This window comes from Pinus tabuliformis, chromosome 3_1 (assembly GCF_031772625.1).
Source record: "Pinus tabuliformis cultivar Carrire ecotype Pingquan chromosome 3_1, CPIR1, whole genome shotgun sequence".
In the NCBI taxonomy this organism is placed as follows: Eukaryota; Viridiplantae; Streptophyta; class Pinopsida; order Pinales; family Pinaceae; genus Pinus; species Pinus tabuliformis.
The window spans coordinates 210,714,284-210,734,574 of record NC_142301.1 but is presented as its reverse complement, the minus strand read 5'-3'; the positions used below and the strand labels follow the sequence as shown (position 1 = coordinate 210,734,574).

At 40.8% G+C, this 20,291-nt stretch overlaps 1 protein-coding gene across 1 annotated transcript in view; it reads left to right on the top strand.

Annotated features, from left to right (window-relative positions):
• Nucleotides 1-20,291, top strand: part of LOC149186531 (uncharacterized) — a 311,171-nt gene that overhangs the window by 56,707 nt on the left and 234,173 nt on the right. Inside the window, exons 5-9 of the mRNA XM_089409379.1 lie at nucleotides 709-865; nucleotides 944-1,039; nucleotides 1,208-1,256; nucleotides 2,012-2,289; nucleotides 2,391-2,563. Coding sequence (XP_089265505.1) covers nucleotides 709-865; nucleotides 944-1,039; nucleotides 1,208-1,256; nucleotides 2,012-2,289; nucleotides 2,391-2,563 — 753 coding nt within the window. The remainder of the gene's footprint in view (nucleotides 1-708; nucleotides 866-943; nucleotides 1,040-1,207; nucleotides 1,257-2,011; nucleotides 2,290-2,390; nucleotides 2,564-20,291) is intronic.

Below are 20,291 nucleotides of genomic sequence, written 5' to 3'. Positions count from 1 at the left end.
TTTTTCCCCCTTTGTGGGGTTTTGCCCTAACTTGGAGCCTATATCTTTTGTTCTTTGTCTCTTGTGATCTTCATGCACTTTATGTTTTTGGTAATTATTTGATGAAAAAGATATAATAAAGTAATAAAAGCGAACAAACACTCACAAATAATTATCAAGTAAGACAAATCAACCCTAATCTACAGGCATTTTGATTTCTCAACAATAATGATGTACAATAACCAATGTAGCACGACTCTTATATGACCCGTGAGTATCCACGGGTCTTGACGGGTTTATAGCGAGACGGGTCACTCACATAGAACCCGTGGTTACTAGCTGTACCTGCCAAAACCCACATAAAACTTGGCTATCCGCATTGAACTTGTGAAGAACTGCATATGACCTGCATAAGACCCATCGAGACCCTTAAAATTCGTTTTTTTCTTTTTTGTGCTTAAAATTTACCATATTTTATTTGTCGAGTCTTATATGGGTCGTCGAGTCAATAGCCAGACGAATCTTATACGAGTACAAGTTGTGTAACATTGATAGTAACCACTTTTTAAAAACTAGATTGTGTTCTTGATGCTAATCAGCAATCCCTTTGATATTTGGTCTATTTTCTTGTTAGATGTAAATAATTTTTGCAATGTAGGAATTCATTTGTATACCACTTCTTTTCATTCTCTGCATGGAAACTGAAGCCATGCTAGCTGGCTTTTTCAGTTTTGGAGACAAGGACCTGGACCTGAAGCTTGCAAACCCTCTTCATCTTCAGCCAATCTTAGAAGATGATCGATTCAAAAAGTCTCGCATTGTGCTTCTTCATGCGTCCTATCCCTACTCAAAGGAAGCATCTTATTTGGCTTCTGTTTATCCACAGGTGAAATTGTCATACTGCCTAGTGTATGCCATGAAAAGCATTATGGATTGAATCTAATTTCTGAATGTTGTTGAACAGATCTACCTGGACTTTGGCCTGGCAATACCAAAGCTCAGTTTTCATGGGATGCTCTCTGCAGTTAAGGATCTTTTAGAACTGTGCCCACTAAACAAGGTAATAATGTTTCTCAAATCAAAGCAGTTATTAATGCCAAAGGCATAGGCAAACAAGACAATTAGCATTCAGACAATATTATTAGGCGTTTTAGACAGCTCATTCTTTTGGCAATTCTGTCACTAACAGTAGGCATCTAAAGCAAGTACTGTGTTGTATCAAATGTAGGTGATGTTTAGCACAGATGGATATGCATTTCCCGAAACATATTATCTTGGTAAGACCTCATATTCCATTAACTGGATAGTAACAGATATAAAGTGAACTTCGTTGTACATAACACGCAGATTAGTCAATATCTGTATGAATGATATGAATAAAATTTGAATGTTAATTTACGTTGACATGGGCATCGTTGTTTGCCTTGACATTTTAATAGAGTGAAATTTCATAAAGATGGACTTCAAAATTTGCAAAAGAATGAAATAAATCCTTATTTCTAAGTAATTGTAGTCAAACATAAGAATGGTTTTGGCTTGTGAGTGAAGAACTCTAAGTTCATGTGGCAAAAAATACATCTAGATGAATAGTTACTCAGCTACTGGGAAAATTTTTGTGCTTTTACATTCTAACTAATTTTCTATTGTCAATTTGGTTGCAACTTACCATGATTTAGCCCTGCACTCTTTTCCCTATGACGTGAGCATATTATCTAATGCTAAACATAAACACATTTATCTGGCAATTATCATGTGCATTGTTAGAGTTAGGATTCCATGCTCTTGCTTTCATAAAGAATCTCGCCACCTTTCTATACGATTACGTTTCCCCCCATCTTAATATAATTCAATATATGGTTCCTTTCAATCTTTTTCATGCGCTTGGTTGGAAATTTATCAACTACTATGCAAAGAGAAGTAAACTATCAATCGATTTTTCTGAAATGCAGAAATGTAAAGAATGAGCTGATATGTTTCTAATAATTTGTATTGTACAACTCAGGTTAATTCCATGTCTCGTGTTGTTATGCAGGTGCAAATTGGGCACGCAAAGTAGTTGTATCTGTTCTTTCTGATGCTTGTGATGGTGGAGATCTCTCTATTCAAGAAGCTATTCAAGCCGCACAGAATATCTTAAGGGACAATGCAGTCAGTTTCTATAAGCTGGATGAAAATAGTACACAAATTGTGATATCTGAAGTGGGTACCTCAGTGACTAATTCTCAGATTCTGGATCTAGAAGGCAATGAAGGAAAACCTAAGTTTGTTCGTCTAGTTTGTGTTGACAGTTCAGGTCAACAAAGATGTCGAGTAAGTTGTGAGATGAAACTATTGATATTTTTTTTAAAATTTTAATATTACTCTAGACATTTTCAGACAGTTGAACTAGAATATCTTGATTTTATTCACAGGTTGTTCCAGAAGATCGTTTCAACAAAGTAGTGAAGTATCATGGAGTGGGTTTAGCATTTGTAGTCATGGGTGTAACTTCATTCATAGATGCTCCAGCTGAAGGTTCCAATCTTACTGGTGTTGGTGAAATCCGACTGATGCCTGACATGAAGACACTGTGCAGTTTGCCCTGGTACAATGCCTTGAAGCATTTATTGCATTTTTATGTCGATCTCTCCTGGTTTTTAGTTTAGAAAAATCTACGGGATTAATGTGATTGAGTTTAATAGATAATGGCAATCATTGCATGTCAGGGTGTGGCCATTTTTCTCTCTCATACATTAGGTCAGAGTTTCTCTATCTGGGCAGTGAACTCTTGTACAACCTCCAAGAGTAAATTTTAGGAGCAGCACACTAGTTGAATTATGTGCTTTCAAGTTTAATTTTTTGTATATGTTATTTGTGTTCTTTAATATAAGATTTGGGTTTGGCAAGGTTCAACCAAGATTGCTACATGGTAAGCAGTATTCCCAATGTCACCTTAGTGTATTCTTCTCGATTTATGCTAATTCCCACTAAATGCCAGTGGTATGTTGAATTTTTAGGGATCTTCTAAACTATTAATTACATTTTAAGATTTCTTACATAGAAGTGTAAAATTTAAGAAATAAAATTATGTACCTATTCTTGGACTAGCTCTAGCAATAAATTCAATTTCTCCATGGTTTTAATTTGACAATAAGATAAGATCAATTAAAAAATCATCAAGTAAATAAATCCTAAACTAATGCAGAAAAATAAAAAGTTCTAAAACCTTTGTAAATAAGAGTGGTTGTTGGATTAATGCCTTGTGCTAAACTTACCTCACCTTTGTCGAGGTGTGAAACTTGCACTTTCTTAAGTTGATCCTGTATATGATCAAGAGAGTGGGTTTGTTCTCTTGGAAGAGTATTCGCCCCCACTCTTGACTTAGCACCTTCTCCAACTTTGGAACTCAACTTGGGGTGGCCCCTTGTAGGGCATTGTCGAGTCTTCAAGTTTTGAACAATAAATACAAACTTTTACCAAGTTGATGCTCCTCTTCATAATGTTTCAACTATTCAAAGTGATCCACCTGCAAAACAAGAGAAAAAAGTGGGGTTGTCCCCTAGTTTGTCTTCTCCACATGACTTGTAGCCCCTTGATGGCTCAACCTGTTAACTTTGTGTAGTTTTACTTGTATGAAAAAGGTTACTAGATTATATCCATGATATTACAATTTGATCAAGAAAAGAGATACAAATAAAATTCACCACACACAATGAACATAAAAATATGGACAAGGGTTTGAAAAAATGAATTCTTATTATAATGATGTCATATATCTCATATGACAACGACAACTATTACAAGAGGGGAGGCTAGCCTTTTATAGAACAAATTTAATGACTAGATAACGGCTAGCTCTTGGTTAGTTGGACTCTTCCAAAATAATATTTTACTAGTTATCCATAGGTTGGAGACAACAATTTTTTCATAAAGTATTATATTACAATTCTTTATTTTCCCACCAAGGGGTTGACATGGCTCAAATTATCCAATTTAGTCCACAAATCCCTTTGTTCATGGCCTGGTATGGTCAAAAACGGAAATAAATACACAATAATAGCTCAACATTCCACCAATTTGACTTTGAGGAAGTTTGAATTGGTCCCTTGAGGATTGTGAATCGACTTGGAGTCTTGACTATCATTTGGAGGAATATTTCATCTTTTAATGGCTACTTTCTCAGTCCATTTTCCAACAACTTGGTCCACGAGGTCTCCAATGGTAAGTTATACCCTCTAACGGCCAATTGACTTCACCAATGACTAGCTTGAATTGACTTTCTCCCTTTACTAACTCAACTAGACCACATAGAAATTGGCTCTCCAATGCCCTTGAATATTTGACTATTTTGGCCCCTGGGTTTGGCTAAACTGGCCATGCTCTAAGCTCGGTCTCTCTTAGAATATTCAAATCCTTCCTAGTGTTTCCACGTCATTGCATGCTCTACCACGTCTTTTGCCACTGGTGCTAGTTCCATAATGCCTTGAGAAATCTTGAGAATCTGACACACGGGTATTGTTACTCTCATCTTGCTGATCATTTTTTATGTAATGCACACATCACTTTGGCCAACCTAGCCCTTCTTCTGCCAACTGGTAACTTGTTTGACTTGTTGACCAAATTTGACCAAGTTGTAGGTAGACATTGCCATTTTTTATTGGAAAACTTGAAAATGACATGGACTCCTATCATCAAACTGAACAATATGAGACCAGGTTGATTTTTTGACCAGTGGGACCACTTTGCATTGTGAATCTTGCATTACCTCGAGAAATGTGAAAGTTCTCAAAATGAAACTAACATGCATGAGAGATGTTTTACTACACCTAAGTCAAGGCTACATATAAACTTAGCAGGCTCTAAACATGTGGTAAAAATAGGTGCACCTTGACAATGGCTAGACTAGCCCATACATGTAATATTCCTAATGGAAATATTAAGTGAAATATCAAAGACATGAACTAGCTATAACTCGTTAAACAAAAATAAATTTCTGGAAATTATCACAAAAAGGCACAAGTTAAAAACCCATATTGTAGCAACACAAATTCTGAGCTTTTTAATTAATAATGAGTTGAAATCTAATTACAACGGGTGGTGGAAAGTGTGCACTAAAAGCAAGCAAATACCCAGGTGAAGATAATTGGAATTTCCCCCATGAAATTTACTCAGAAAGGTTGTATGCTGCACCTAGTAATTTATGCTCTGCTGCTATTGAAAATTGGAGTTTGAGGGCTCAAAACACCTCCAAAATTATGCCAAATTAGGAGTGTGCTTCTTGTTATTTTTTGGTAGCATCGGAAGTTTTCTAGCCTTTAAAATTGGTGGAGAGGCTAAAGAACATGAGTTCTAAAGAACCCAAAAACCATTTAGTGAAATTCCACCCGGATTGTATTTTATTAAAATAATTAATATTTTTAATAGAGTTCCTAAGTCTAAACTTAGGGAAATTAAAATATTAATGGGTATTAATCAAAATATGGGTGAGAATGATCTAGAAGGTATATCAAGTCATGTTTTAATCTTAGCCATTGATTAGAGACTTAATCTTGGCCGTTGAAGACTCAACAGGAAAAGTATAAAATGGAGGCTTGGGGTTCATTTGGAAAACACATAGAGAGATTGAGGAAATAAATTTTCTAAGGTGAGAAGTTCTTAGGAGGAAAATCAATTGTGGAGATCTTACAACTGAGGGGCAGAGAGAATCTGGGAGAAGAACTTTCCGGAAAATACAAAATAGAAAGGCGGAGAGAGCTTGTAGAGAAGCAACGCAATAGCCGGGAGAGCTAATACTAGGCTAGTCTGCACCCACGAAATCCTAACACAAAGCCAGAAAGGCCAGCGCAGAGCAGAAAATCTGCCTATCACACAGAAACCAAAACTGTCAGAACAGTTGGAACTGTCGGGAACTGCCAGGAACTGTCGAAACTGTCAGGAACTGCCGGAACAGTGGGGAGAGCTGACACAGAGGGAAGAGAAGGTGATGCAGGGCTGACGCAGAGCCAATGCAGAAATAACCTCATTTGGCCAATCTTGTGCCGAATCAACCGAAATTTTACCGGGTGAAGTGAGGTAAAACTCAATCAAATTTTCCTCCAGTATTTTCTCTGTAAAGGATTGCTAGATGAGCATCCTAGATTGTATTCAGATATTTAATACCAATAATAATAATCCTCAGATCTGCTGCACTGGTTTTCCCACATTGGGTTTTTCCGTGGACGATTGTCCAAAAACAAGTGTGTCAATGTGATTGTTCAGATGCTGATGTTTCTCTCGTCGTTTAATTTTCAATTCTAGTTTGTGAAGTCTACAGCTAAATTTGTTTTGGTATTTACTAAATGATTGGTAAATAACTTATCATAAATAAGTAGGAGAAATAAATTAATTATTGCAGCAAAGTTTCACATGGTATCAAAGCAAGGTTCAGGCAAGATGGAAGCAAAGAAAAAGGGCATGGAGAATAATAGGGATCAGAATATTTCCGAATTAGCTTCCAGGCTGGAAGAGGAGTTTTCTTGCCTATCAAGTTCTGCATCAGTCGAGGACTGGTACATTGATAGCGGGGCTTCAGCTCATATGACTAGAGAATGAGAATATTTCTCGAGCTATCAGGAGGAACAAATGAACTTTCAAATCACAATGGGTAATAGGATAAAGTACACCCCAGTAGGAAAAGGAACCGTTATATTCCAGAAAGTAGCAGGAGATAGTCTTCGGGCCACGAATGTACTGCATGTGCCAGGTATGGGAATGAATTTGATTTTCTTCTCTCAATAACAAGATAAGGGATATGATGTATACTTCATTGGTAATAGAGTATATGTCAAGCATCCAAGGTGGAAAAAGAGGGCCCAGATTGGAACTCGAAGCAACAGATTATACAGGTTGCAACTTGAGTCTCCTATGGCACATTTAAGCAGTAATGTCGATGAAGAAAAAGAATTAAATGAGTTGTGGCATAGGAGGATGGGACACTTACATCATGGGGCAATATGGATGCTCAAGGAAACTGTTACAGGGGTTCCATTGCTTACTACCAAGCATGATGATACATGCAAAGGCTGTGTGCTAGGTATGTACACCAAAGCAGCATATTCCAGAAGCAACAATAGAGCTAAGAGTGTATTGGGGTTAATACACTCATACATTTGCGGTCTGATGTCTACAAGGGCCATCAGTGACGTTGAGTATTTTGTTACCTTCATAGATGACCATTCCAGGAAAACTTGGATCTATTTTTTGAGAACCAAGGATGAGGTCTTTGATCGGTTTAAAGAGTTTAAGGCTCTAGTGGAAAACCTGATAGGAAGGAAGATCAAGATATTGCGCTCAGACAATGGCAGAGAATACTCGGATAAGAGCTTCATTGATTTATGTGCAAGAGAAGGGATCCAAAGAGAATGCAAAGCACCCTATAATCCAAAATAGAATGGAGTCATAGAAATGAAGAACAGAATTATTATTGGAGCAACAAAGGCGATGTTATATTATCAGAATCTACCCAAATTTTTATGGGTAAAAGCATGCAGCACGACTGTACACATTCAGAACAGGACTCCTCACAGGGCTTTAGGAAAGAAGACACTAGAGGGAGTGTTCACGAGAAATAAGTGAGAAGTAAGTCACCACAGGATATTTGGAAGGGTAGCTTATTTCCATATTCCAGAAGAGAAGTGGAGCAAGTCAGAGCAGAATGTCGAAGTTGGGTATCTAGTAGATTACAACGAGACTTCAAAGGTGTATCGGATCTACATTCTGAGTTGCAGAAAGATTGTAGTAAAGCGGGATGTTAAGTTCATGGAAGATAGAGCCTTCAAGAAATATCGTCAGATGCCATTTGAAGAACAGGATGACGATGCTCCTCTAGTCCAGCAACAGGGATCAGATCTGACAGGAAGACAAGCATCTGGTTCAAGCACAGTAACCAGTACTAGCATCTCCTCAATATAAGAGGAGCCAGGAGTGTCACAGCAGGTACAGGAAGAGGAACAGATGGAACCTCCCACCACTAGTGGAAGAACTAGCTGAGAAGTACGACAGACTTTGAGGGACACAGAGGAATTCGTTAGAGCTCCTAGAGCCGAGAAGAGGCAGTATAGACAACCTAACAGTTACCAAGCATTGGTAGTTCAGATCGAAGAACCCTCTAGTTTTCAAGAAGTCGTACAACACCAGGTATGGGTGGATGCCATGGTAGAAGAGTACAATTCTATCATGACAAATGATGTTTGGGAAATTGTACTAAGACCAGACAACAAATCAGTTGTAGGTTCGAGATGGATCTACAAGATCAAGTATGCTGCAAATGGCAGCGTAGATAAGTACAAGGCTAGGTTTGTCGCAAAAGGATATGCGCAAAAGGAAGAAATAGACTATGAGGAAACCTTTGCCCCAGTAGCTTGATATACCTCTACCAGATCCATTATATCCCTTGTAGCACAAATGAGATGAGAGATTCACCAAATGGATGTCAAGGGAGCGTTCTTGAATGGGGTGATAGAAAAAGAGGTGTATATCGAACAACGAGAAGGTTTCGAAACACATGAAAAGAGAACTCATGTGTGCAGGTTGAAGAAAGCCTTGTATAGGCTAAAACAAGCACCCAAATCTTGGTATGGTTGAACTGACAGCTACTTACAGCAGTTGGGATTCATCAAGAGCGATGCTAATCCCAATATTTATTATTTGCTGGTAGAAGGTGAGACATTGATTCTAGTATTGTATGTGGATGATCTATTTTTGACAGGATCATCCAGACTCATAGAGGATTGTAAGAAGAACCTGGAAACTGAGTTTGATATGAAGGATTTGGGGCTAATGCACTATTTTCTGGGATTGGAAGTTTGGCAGCAAGATGGTGAGATCTTCCTTGGCCAAGGATGATATGCATCAGAAATTCTGAAAAGATTCAGAATGCAGGATTATTGACCTATGGCTACGCCTATGATTACCAATTCGAAGAAAATAGATGCTTCGGGAGACAAGGAAGTGGACCCCACCTTATACAGACAACTCATTGGGTCACTTATGTATCTGGTCAACACCAGGCCAAACTTGTGTTATGCTGTCAACACCCTTAGTTAGTTCATGGTGGAACCAAAAAGGGCACACTAGGTAGCAGCAAAGCACATTCTCAGATATGTGCGTGGAACAGTAAATTTTATATTAAGGTACACCAAGGGCAATGATATCGAATTGAGTGGATTCACTAATGCAGATTGGGCAGGAAGTTCAGTAGATAGGAAAAGTACCACTGGGTATTGCTTCGGTATTGGATCTGGGATGACCTCCTGGTGCAGTAAGAAGTAAAAGTCTGTAGCTTTGAGCTTTGCTGAAGCTGAGTATATGGCACCTAGCAAAGTAACATGTGAAGCTATATGGCTTAGGAAACTACTGGTAAATCTATTCAAGAGAAGGATGGAAGCGACAAGGATCTTTTGTGATAATCAAAGTTGTATCAAGCTCTCTAAAAATCCAGTATTTCATGATTGCTCCAAACACATCGATATTCAGTGTCACTTTATCAGATACTGTGTTCAGCGTGGAGCAGTACAGTTGGAGTACACTCCCACAGGAAATCAGGTGGTAGACATACTCACCAAGGCTCTAGGAAGAGCCAAGTTTGTTAAATTTCAGGAACAGATGGGTATGTTGGAAAATCCCTTTCAATAGAATGATGCAGTGTTTGAGATGGAGTTGTAGTATAGATGCAGCAGTGGTAGTGGCAGTGTCATGGGCAGCAGTATAGTAGCAACAGTAGCACAGTGTTGGTGACAGCAACAATGTAGAAAGGAGATGCTTCAGAAACAGAGCAGCATGAAGGTGGACATTGTTGCTAGAGCACTTTCCTCGCTAAGAGGGACTATTATTTTTTGGTAGCATCGGAAGTGATCTAGCCTTGAAAATTGGTGGAGAGGCTAAGGCACATGAGTTTTAAATAACCCAAAAACCGTTTGGTGAAATTCCACCTATATTGTATTTTATTAAAATAGTTAATATTTTTAATAGAGTTTCGAAGTCTAAACTTAGGGAAATTAAAATATTAATGGGTATTAATCAAAATATGGGTGAGAATGGTCTAGAAGGCGGATCAAGTCATGTTTTAATCTTATCTGTTGATTAGAGACTTAATCTTGATAGTTGAAGACTCAACAGGAAAAGTATAAAATGGAGGCCTGGGGTTCATTTGGAAAACACATAGAGAGATTGAGGAAATCAATTTTCTAAGGTGAGAAGTTCTCAGGAGGAAAATCGATTGGGAAGATCTTGCAGCTGAGGGGTACAGAGAATCCAGGAGATGGACCTTCCAGAAAATACAGAACAAAGAGGTGGAGAGAGCTTGCAAAGAAGCAGCGCAGTAGCTAGGAGAGCTGACGTTGGGCTAGTCTGGGCCCACGCAGCCTTGATGTAGAGCCAAAAGGGCCAGCGTAGAGCGGAAAAGTTGCCTATCACGTAGAATCTAGAACTTACGGAACAACCAAAACTGTCGGGAACTGCTAGAACTGTTGGGAATTACCAGCACTGTCGAGAACTGTCAGAACTACCGGGAATTGCCAAAACAGCCAGGAGAGATAACGCAGAGGGAAGAGAAGGTGATGTAGGGCTGGTGTAGAGCCAATGTAGAAATATCCGGGGTTATCCATTCTTTTGCCGAATCAGCTTGAATTCTACCTGTTGAAGTGAGGTAAAACTCACTCAGATTTTCCGCCAGTATTTTCTCTGTAAATGATTGCTAGATGAGCATCCTAGATTCTATTAAGATATTTACTGCCAATAATAAGAATCCTCAGATCTGCTGCATTGGTTTTCCCACATTGGGTTTTTTCGGGGACGATTGTCCAAAAACAAGTGTTTCAATGTGATTGTTCATATGTTGATGTTTCTCTTGCCGTTTAATTTTCAGGTTCTAATTTGTGAGGTCTGCAACTGAATTTATTTTGGTATTTACTAAAGTATTGGTAAATAACTTATCATAAATAAGTAGGAGAAATAAATCAATTATTGCAACAAATTTTCACGCTTCTAAAGTCTATCTCAACAAAACCCAGAAAGTAATTAGTCTAATTCCGACCTCCTCAAATTACCGAATTTTGTGCTACGCCCTCCAGACCAGGAAACTGCATCCCACCCAAATCCTCTGCTACTAAATGTACTTTATCTCCCATCAATCTGCTAGAAAGATGCTCCAAATTTATGCCTAGAAGATAGTAAAATTTTTCACTCCAAAATCCTGCACAAGAAGGCTGAACCAAGCTCCACGAAATTTTTCCCAGTGACCCCTAGCACATGCCCAGCAAGAATAATTTCGGCCTTCTCCAAAGCAGAAATTCCCAATTCCCAAACTCCCCTCAAATTTTGGACTTCCCTTGGTGAAATCACCCCCAATTTCTCTAGCCACAATACCCTTAGAAAATGCTCTTCTAAGTGAAATGATTTAGCTTTTGTGCCCCCTCTGGAGTACAAAATGGTTGAGGCAAAATAAGTTGAAAGTGCCACGATCCTCCCACACAACCTTCCCACTGAAATTTGTGATGCCTTCCTAGGGTGACACTCAAGATGCACCGAAGAAGGGTGAGTATTATCCCTGGAAAAATATCGTGCTCAACAATAGTTGTAACTTAGTTGAACAACTTGAGCAACAAAGGTAATTGATAAGCTGTCAAAAGGTACCAATAGTTGCTATCCTCTTCTTACTTATACTTGTTGCCTTCCTTCCTTATGTGGGTTCCTCCACCCAAACATTTCGATTTTCCCTATCCAATTTGATTTCTTTTCCAAGGGGTGCATATTTCATGTAGGTGTGGCCCCCACATTCCACCAACTAAAATATTCTGACCCACTTTTCCTAATTTGGTGTCCAAAATTGTGTTGGCTACAAAATTGCAAAAATGGTAATCCTTCCTTTGGAAAAAATTTATTGAGAAAGGACATTATAGTCCTCTCTCAAATAATTCTTGTCCTAAAGCAAGTGCAATGTTGGATGCTGCAAGATTTGTTCACTCTCCCATGTAGCATCCTCAACCGACAAATATTTCCATCTAACCAAGTACTCTTGAATGACCCTGCTCCTTAGCTTCCTCCCCCATGTGTCTTGTTACCACTCAAACCAACAAGGGACCTAAAGGGGTTCTTAAGAGGGAAACTACTAGGTTCAGGGCAATGATGGAGGCTTATCCCACTATCACCACAGCTAATTCTCCCTGCTCTTTATGGACTTTCACCGATGGGAGGAGTCTCGGTAGTGTATAGATCACTTGTAAAGTATATGTTAATGAATAGGTGAAAGGTGACCCTAGAAACCCTTTCCTGAGGATGGAGTGAAGAACGGAACTTGCTTCCTCCTTAAGCAAAGGACTTGGTCTTCCAAGGGTAAGGGGTGAGGCTTGGAGGGTTGAGGGAGAAGGAATAGACATACGGACGAGGTTCTCAATCCCTATAATCCTTGGGAAACTTGGATTCCCAAATGGTCCTTGACAAATAATCTCTATTGAGAAGTGGGACCACACGGGGCCAAGTGGACCTAACCCAGATTCGGGAATGGAATGCAAAAACCAATGATGTTCCTATCCTATACAAGGTGAAGGGAAAGGACCAAACAAGAATATTTACTTCAAAAGGTTGAATTGATCCTGTTGAGGTTTAGCCTTGGCGATGCCTAGACAAAATTTGATCCTATAGCTAGGGCTTGGGATTCCCGGAGATTCCATCGTTAGAATTACCTCAAAGTTGGAGGAGAGGGAGGGGACCCACCAACGTAGTATCCTGTAGGAGATAGAAGTTTTTCCTGGGTCAATTCCTAGGAAATTGGTGCCCTAGATGACCTTTAAGGGCTAGACCTAGGAAAAAGTGATAAAACGTGAAAAGGATGAAGGGGATGACCACCCTTTTTAGGGATTAGTGCCTAATTCACTTGGGGATATGGAGTCAAGGATGTTGATGAGTAAGAACTTGCTTTCTTGATCAAGGAGGCCCAGAAAGTCAACTTCATCCATTGTTGAGAGAAAGAAAAGAAACGTGACCTTCAATCATTTATACTTCAAACCAAACGATGCAAGCTTATCGAGGCAAATAATCTCTAGGGAATTTCATTCATATAACATTGGCACATACATTAAATTAGCTAAAACATGCTAAAATCCACATTTCAATCATGCAACACCTAACCCTAATTTTAGCAGTATGCAGCAACAAGAATAATAACATCAAAATTTACTTATAACGTTATAGAGTATATCCAACCAGAATTTTGTTTACAAGACAAAGGTCCAAGAAAAAATATCCTCCAAGGAAAAAATGCGAAGTTCTCTATGATTAGAGACATCCAAAGTCAAGTGATGATCCAAATGAACGTATCTAACATCAATATATAGCCTCCTAAGGAGTTCAAATTAGCCTATGTGCCTACATTAACCCCTAATGATAAAATAATGTGCAAATAAAATCCCTATTGGTGACAAGCCCACCAAACTAGCTCACAAGTGTAAAAGTAAGCCTCACAAGGGACCAAATAATAATATGTACATGTCGTGGGGTCCTCCAAAGGCCTAATAATGTCCTGAAGTGACATACTGAGGAATAAATTCCAAGGAATATGATGGACAAGGGGGTGGCCCCTTGTTCTCATAGTAGAATTTTGGTGCTCCCAGTGGGTTTGAGGGCACATAAATGACCCCATGGGTCTCCATATGAATCAGAGATGCTTGTAGATCCTCTACAAGGGTCTGAGTGGTGGAATGAATGTTGCCATGACATCGTACAAGTCCTGGGACACCAGCCAAGAATGTGGGGCTCCTGTGTGGGCCTGCTGGGCATAATGTACCAATCATATCACCATCATCTCAAAAATGGATCACTAGTAGTCTCTAAGCATCGTTGAAGATCCATGGAGTGTTTTCTGCTACTGTGGAGGCCAATGGCTCTCTATGCACACCCTACATGTGCCAATGTAGACCTCTGGGGGTTAGGATCCCGTATAGGGAGACCAAACCCAAATGGAAACCACCTATAATCATGCATAAGATCCAATGCGTCCCCTAGGCTTCCAGTACAACCAATCATTAAAATAATTGGGTAAAAGAGTTTACAAATCATGGATAACAAAGTGGGCACTTCATAATGGCATGTGCTAGTGTCTCCAAGCTCCAAAGGGGGTTAACAAAGTACCTTATTAGGTGGTTTCAACCCTTAAAGGGGAGAGTATGTCCAAGGTAGATCCCTCTAATGGGGGTGGAAAGTGATAAATAAGTGGGATGGAGTAGGGAATGAGAAGGGAAATCATGGGCCACATATTGGGGTATAGGGGTAGCTAGATAAGGGGAAGCCCACACATGGGTATGTAATGTGTAGGAGGGAGCAATCATGGCAGATGAGGTGCCCCGATCTTGATTTTTCCTCCCTTATTTATATATCTTTTTCCTTTTATGAAATTTCTTTAATTAACTACTCGTGGCTCAAAGGACAAGAGCATGATGTGTAAGACATATCAGTGATTAGCCCCTTTGAGGTAGGGCGGTTCATTTCCCTCCAAGGGTTGGGACAATCATGGGTTCCTAATTGATAAAGGAGGCTCATCGAGGGCCTATGGAACTAGGGTAATGACCATGGGTTTGGGTAGAGCTCATGTATGGGCTTTTGCCCATGTGCTAATTATTTTGTCCTGGCCATCTTTTGCAATTTTGGGCACAATTTCCTGTTAAATGTGGCCAATTATGCTTTTTTTCTTTTCTTTTACCTTCTTCAACCTTTGGGGCATCATTCTAGGCCTGACCCAAGGTTGGGGCAAGGGGATAGCGATACTGGCCCTATGTAGACCCGGAATGGACATGTGGACCTAGGTGGGAGAAATGATGAATGGGGTATAGTGAGTGGAAATAGAGTAATATATGCGGATAAAGGATCAGGACCACATGTCTAAAGTCAGGGTTTCCCAAGTAGTACTACCCTAGAGCCATGTGGTTAATAAAGGAGATCACATGGGACTCAGATCAAAGGGTAACAACTAGAAGAGATCAAGGGGACACGAGCACAAACTAAGCCCACCCTTTCCACCAAATCCCCCCATCAATCCATACCCAGAAGTGTACAATTGAATAATTTAACACATATTCAACAGAGATTATCCTGATCATGTACTATTGCGGAATACATACACAATACATAAGCTCCTCTACTTTGATCATCAATATAGCAGCATCAATAACAATAAAACATCAAGAGCATTCACACATTAACACAGTATGTAACCCGGGGAAAGCATCTCGCTAAAAACCCCACACGATCTGTATATTAATGATTGAGACCATGTAACATTACAAAGTACAATGCTTATCACAAGCAATCTAGTACCAGCTCCACCTGTTACACACAATACAGCTAAGATCTGATCTCCAAATCTGTTCCACTGCTTGCCTGCCTCCACTGCTCAATACCTGCTCAAGAATGAATGAGAATGGTTTACCAAAATTGTATTTCACCTCCAAAGAATCACTCACAATGTGTAAGACGTGAGTAGAAGCTACAAATTGGGCAAATACATTAGCAAACTCATTGGCATACTCAATCCCTTGATTGTGCAAGATCTGATGCACAACTATAGTCACAACTAATAGCAATCTGATTCTCTAACACCTGTCCCTGCTGAACTAAACATGCACTGACATGCAACTGAGTTAACTGATGTATTCTATAGTTGTATTATGAGTTAATAATTAGTTTAACAACTCATCATTAGTCTATTTGCAGTTAGACTAACTACAACTAGTTTAACCAAGTCAAACTGAACACAACTCCATCAACTCCACAATCAACTCCACCAAACTCAACTGATTGAGTTCTAACTGAAGTCATGCATGCAACAACTCAACTAACTCATAAGAAAAGCGTACTTCCTTCTTGACAGCTGCATGGACCACATCTGTAGCTCAAACTGAAGTGCTCCAAGAGAATAAGATCAAGTTTATAGTCCAAATATTATTATGAGACAATAATATTTGACTTTTCTATTTTTGACAGTCAGTCTAAAAATAGACTTTGATCACCCACACTGTGGTCACCCACACTTTGGTCACCCACATTGTCATCACTCACACTGTGATCACTCACACTGTGGTCACCCACACTAGATCATCCACACTGTGATCAAAAATAGAACTTGCGCCATAATTTGCCTGCGGGCCCACTTAGTGAAGGCGACTCTTTTCACTAAGCTCCATCATCTTGTTGCAATCTCAACACTACCTCTCAACAAGATATGGATTATCAGCAACCCCTATCCTGCCTCGGTGGTACTCGAATTTTCTCCTGGTGAGAGCCTTCGTCTGAATATCAGCATCCTGATCCTCCGTTGGAACGGATGAAAGCAACATGATCCTCCGCTGCACACAATCTCTGATATGATGGTACCTGATGTCAATATGCTTAGATCTATCATGAAATACAGGATTAGCCGAGAGTTTAATACAACTCTGGTTATCACAGTAAATCACAGTAGGATCCAAATGAGAACCGAACAAACCAACCAGGATCTTCCTCATCCATATAGCCTTGCATGAAGCCAATCTTGCTGCCATATACTCGGCCTCCGCTGAACTGAGTGCCATGGATCTCTGCTTCCTGCTGTACCAAGAAACTGCTGTCGATCCAATACTGAAGACCCCTCCTGATGTGCTCTTTCTATTTGTTGGGCTCCCTGCCCAATGTGCATCCGTGAAGCCACATAGGTTCACCTCATCCTCTTGTCTGTACCACAAACCATATCCCGATGTGCCTCTCAAGTAGCGCAATACATGCTTGCCCCCCTTCCAGAAGAGCTTGGTAGGCTTAACCATAGCTTGTGAAAGCTGGTTAACTTCATAGCATATATCAGGTCGTGTATTGACCAAATACATCAGCGACCCCACCAACTGTTGATAAACAGTGGCATCCACTTCTTCTCCCGAAGTGGCATCCTCCTTCCTCCAACCTCCAGGAAGAGGAGTATCAACAGGCTTGCAGCCATGCATGTTGAACTTCTCCAATATCTCCCGAGCATACTTGCCCTGAGAAACAAACAGTCCACCACTACGCTACCATATTTCCAATCCTAGGAAATAGTGAAGCAGGCCCAAGTCCTTCATCTCAAACTCTATAGCAAGAACCTTCTTTCATGACAGTATCAACAACTCATCACCCGTTAGAATCAAATCATCAACATACAGTATAATGATAAGCAACTTACCCTCCACCACAATCTGGTATAGGTTAGGATCCGCCTCGCTCTTGGAGAATCCAAGTCCTGTGAAATAGCTGTCTATCCGTGTGTACCAAGCACGTGGTGCTTGCTTCAACCCATACAGTGCTCTCTTGAGCCTGCACACATGCGACTCGCTGCTAAAGACCTCAAAGCCTTCGGGCTGCTCAATGTACACCTCCTCCTCAATGACTCCATTGAGGAACGCAGTCTTCACATCCATCTGATGAATGTGCCATCCCATCTGCGCTGAGAGAGCAAGAATCGTCCGTATGGAAGAATACCTTGCGATAGGTGCAAAGGTCTCCTCATAATCGATCCCCTCTATCTGTGAAAAGCCTCGGGAAACAAATCTTGCCTTGTACTTCTCCACACTCCCGTCAGCTGCCTGCTTGACCTTGTAGATCCATCTCGAACCCACCACTGATTTCCCTTCCGGTCTAGGAACAATCTCCCATGCACTATTTCTGACAATAGAATCATACTCTTCCACCATGGCGTCTACCCATGCGGGATCCTCCACAGCTTCCTCGAAAGAGGATGGCTCAGTCACAACACACTTGCTCATCAGAGCCATGTATCCAGTGTACCGATCAGGTGACTGTCTCTGCCTGTGTTGGGCTGTAGGTGGTCCTACAACTTTCTCTGCATCTTGAGCCAGTGGCTCAGCTTCTGTTAAGCGCTTTCGCCCTCTGATGGTTGGCGCTGCATGAGTGGTCTCTTCCACTCCATGAACCTCGTCATGTGGCTGATCCACGTCCTAAAGCTCATCCTTAGGAACTAATAGCTCCTCATCTGCGTGCAAGTTTAGCTCCCTCTTAAGCGAACACTTCATGGCTTTCTCCTCCTGAAATTTTATATCCCGTCGCACAACAGTTTTACCACTGTCTGGCAAATACACACAATAGTTGTGGGGCATATCAGTGTACCCCACAAATATCCCAACCTCTGCGGTCGGCTCCAACTTCTTCCTGGCATCCTTCGTCACATGCATGTAAACGTTAGCACCAAAAATCCTCAAATGAGAAAGATGAGGCTTCTTACCAGAATAAGTCTCCTCAGGTGTACTCATGCCAAGTATCCTATGAGGACAATGGTTCTGCACATAAACTGTTGTATTGCATGCTTCCGCCTACAAGTGAAGGGGTAGGCCCTGATCATGCAACATTGCCCGTGCAGCACCCACAATCGTTCTGTTCTTCCGCTCAGCTACCCCGTTCTGTTGTGGGTTATGGGGAGCTATGAGCTCTCTATGAATCCCTTCTGCCTTGTAGAAATGCTTGAACTCGTCCGAGATGTATTCACCACCATTATCGCTCCTAAGAGCCTTCACCTTCTTCCCCGACTCCTTCTCGACCAGTGCTTTGAATTCACATAACTTTGAATATGTCTCGCTCTTCTTCTGCATGAAGAAGATCCAGCACTTACGGGAGAAATCATCAACAAAAATCACATAATACCTGTGTTTTGTTGTCGAAGCAACTGAGAAAGGTCCACACACGTCTGTGTGAATTCTCTCAAGGATCGTCATGGCGCGACTATCCTTCTCGTGAAAGGTGGCTTTCACAAACTTCCCCAAAGTACACCCCTTGCACTGATCTGACTGCGCAAGTGTGCCTTTAGGAAGCCCTGTAGTGATCTGCTGCAGTATCTTCAAGGCTCCATGGTGAAGGTGACCCAATCTCCTGTGCCACAACTCGCCATCATCCCGGCTCACCAATCCTTCTGCCTTGCCCGCCATTGCTGCGCATCCATCTACATGCAATTGATAAAGGTTCTTCACTCGAACCCCTATCTTCTGGGTCTCCCCAGTTGTCTTGCTACGCAGGAAAGCCTTTCCCTCGCTGAAAACAACATCATACCCCTTGTCTTCTAACATCGCCACTGAGATGAGATTCTTCGTCAATCCTGGAACATGCATGACTTCATTCATTACGAAGGGTTTACCAGACTCCCTCTCAAAGGAAATGGTATCGATACCGGTCGCACTGTATCTACCATCATCGCCCATCTTGATGTGCACTCCAAGATCTTTGTCCTCCAGATCAAAGAACAAATCTCTATCTCCCGTCATGTGAAAAGACGCACCACTATCCAAGAACCACACTGATCCCATCACACTTGAAACCAAGCATGCGATCAATGAAAAATCAAGCTCAAACTGTGAGGCTAGAGCCTCTCCTGCTGAAGATCCAGCAGCCTGCTTGTTCTTCTTCTTCTGCGGACAATTAGTGGCATAGTGTCCATGCTGGTGACAGTGAAAACACTTCACCTTGGACATATCCTGCTTCTTGCCTTTCGCACCAGACTGAGAAGCTTTCTTGTTCTTCCCCTTCTTTGCTTTGGCAGCCAAAGCACAATTCTCTTCATCAGATACCTTTGATGAAGATCCATTCTCACCTTTATTGTTTCTGAGTTTATCCTTGAGCGCTAGGTCGCTCTTGCTTTGGAATAACATTTGCAATCCGTTGAAAGACATTTCAACAACACTGCTGCAAATTCGATTTTCCACCAGCTCCAAACTCAACCGCCTCCGATCTAAAATTCGTGAGAACACAATATTTCTCGTACAGAGATTGACTGTATGGGCATTCACCGGATATCTCACCTTCCAAAGGAAGGATGAATCCAGAGGCTACCTGGCCCGATTACAGACTCTGCTTGAATAAATAGAATGTAAACACTTCCTGAATAGTAGATCTGATGATCAACAGCTCTGATATCATGTAGAAACCTTTTCTACAATTATCTAGCTCGCTCTGATACCATGTAGAAATTTTGAATAATTTAACACATATTCAACAGAGATTATCCTGATCATGTACTATTGTGGAATACATACACAATACATAAGCTCCTCTACGTTGATCATCAATATAGCAGCATCAATAACAATAAAACATCAAGAGCATTCACACATTAACACAGTATGTAACCCGGGGAAAGCATCTCGCTAAAAACCCCACACTATCTGTATATTAATGATTGAGACCTGTTGATGCCTCGAAAATCGCTGCAACAACAATGGGGGATAACCACCCGGTCTGGACCTTAAAGCAGCTCCTTTTCCGTTTGGTGTGGTGGCTCCGACTGGTTTAACTAGGTC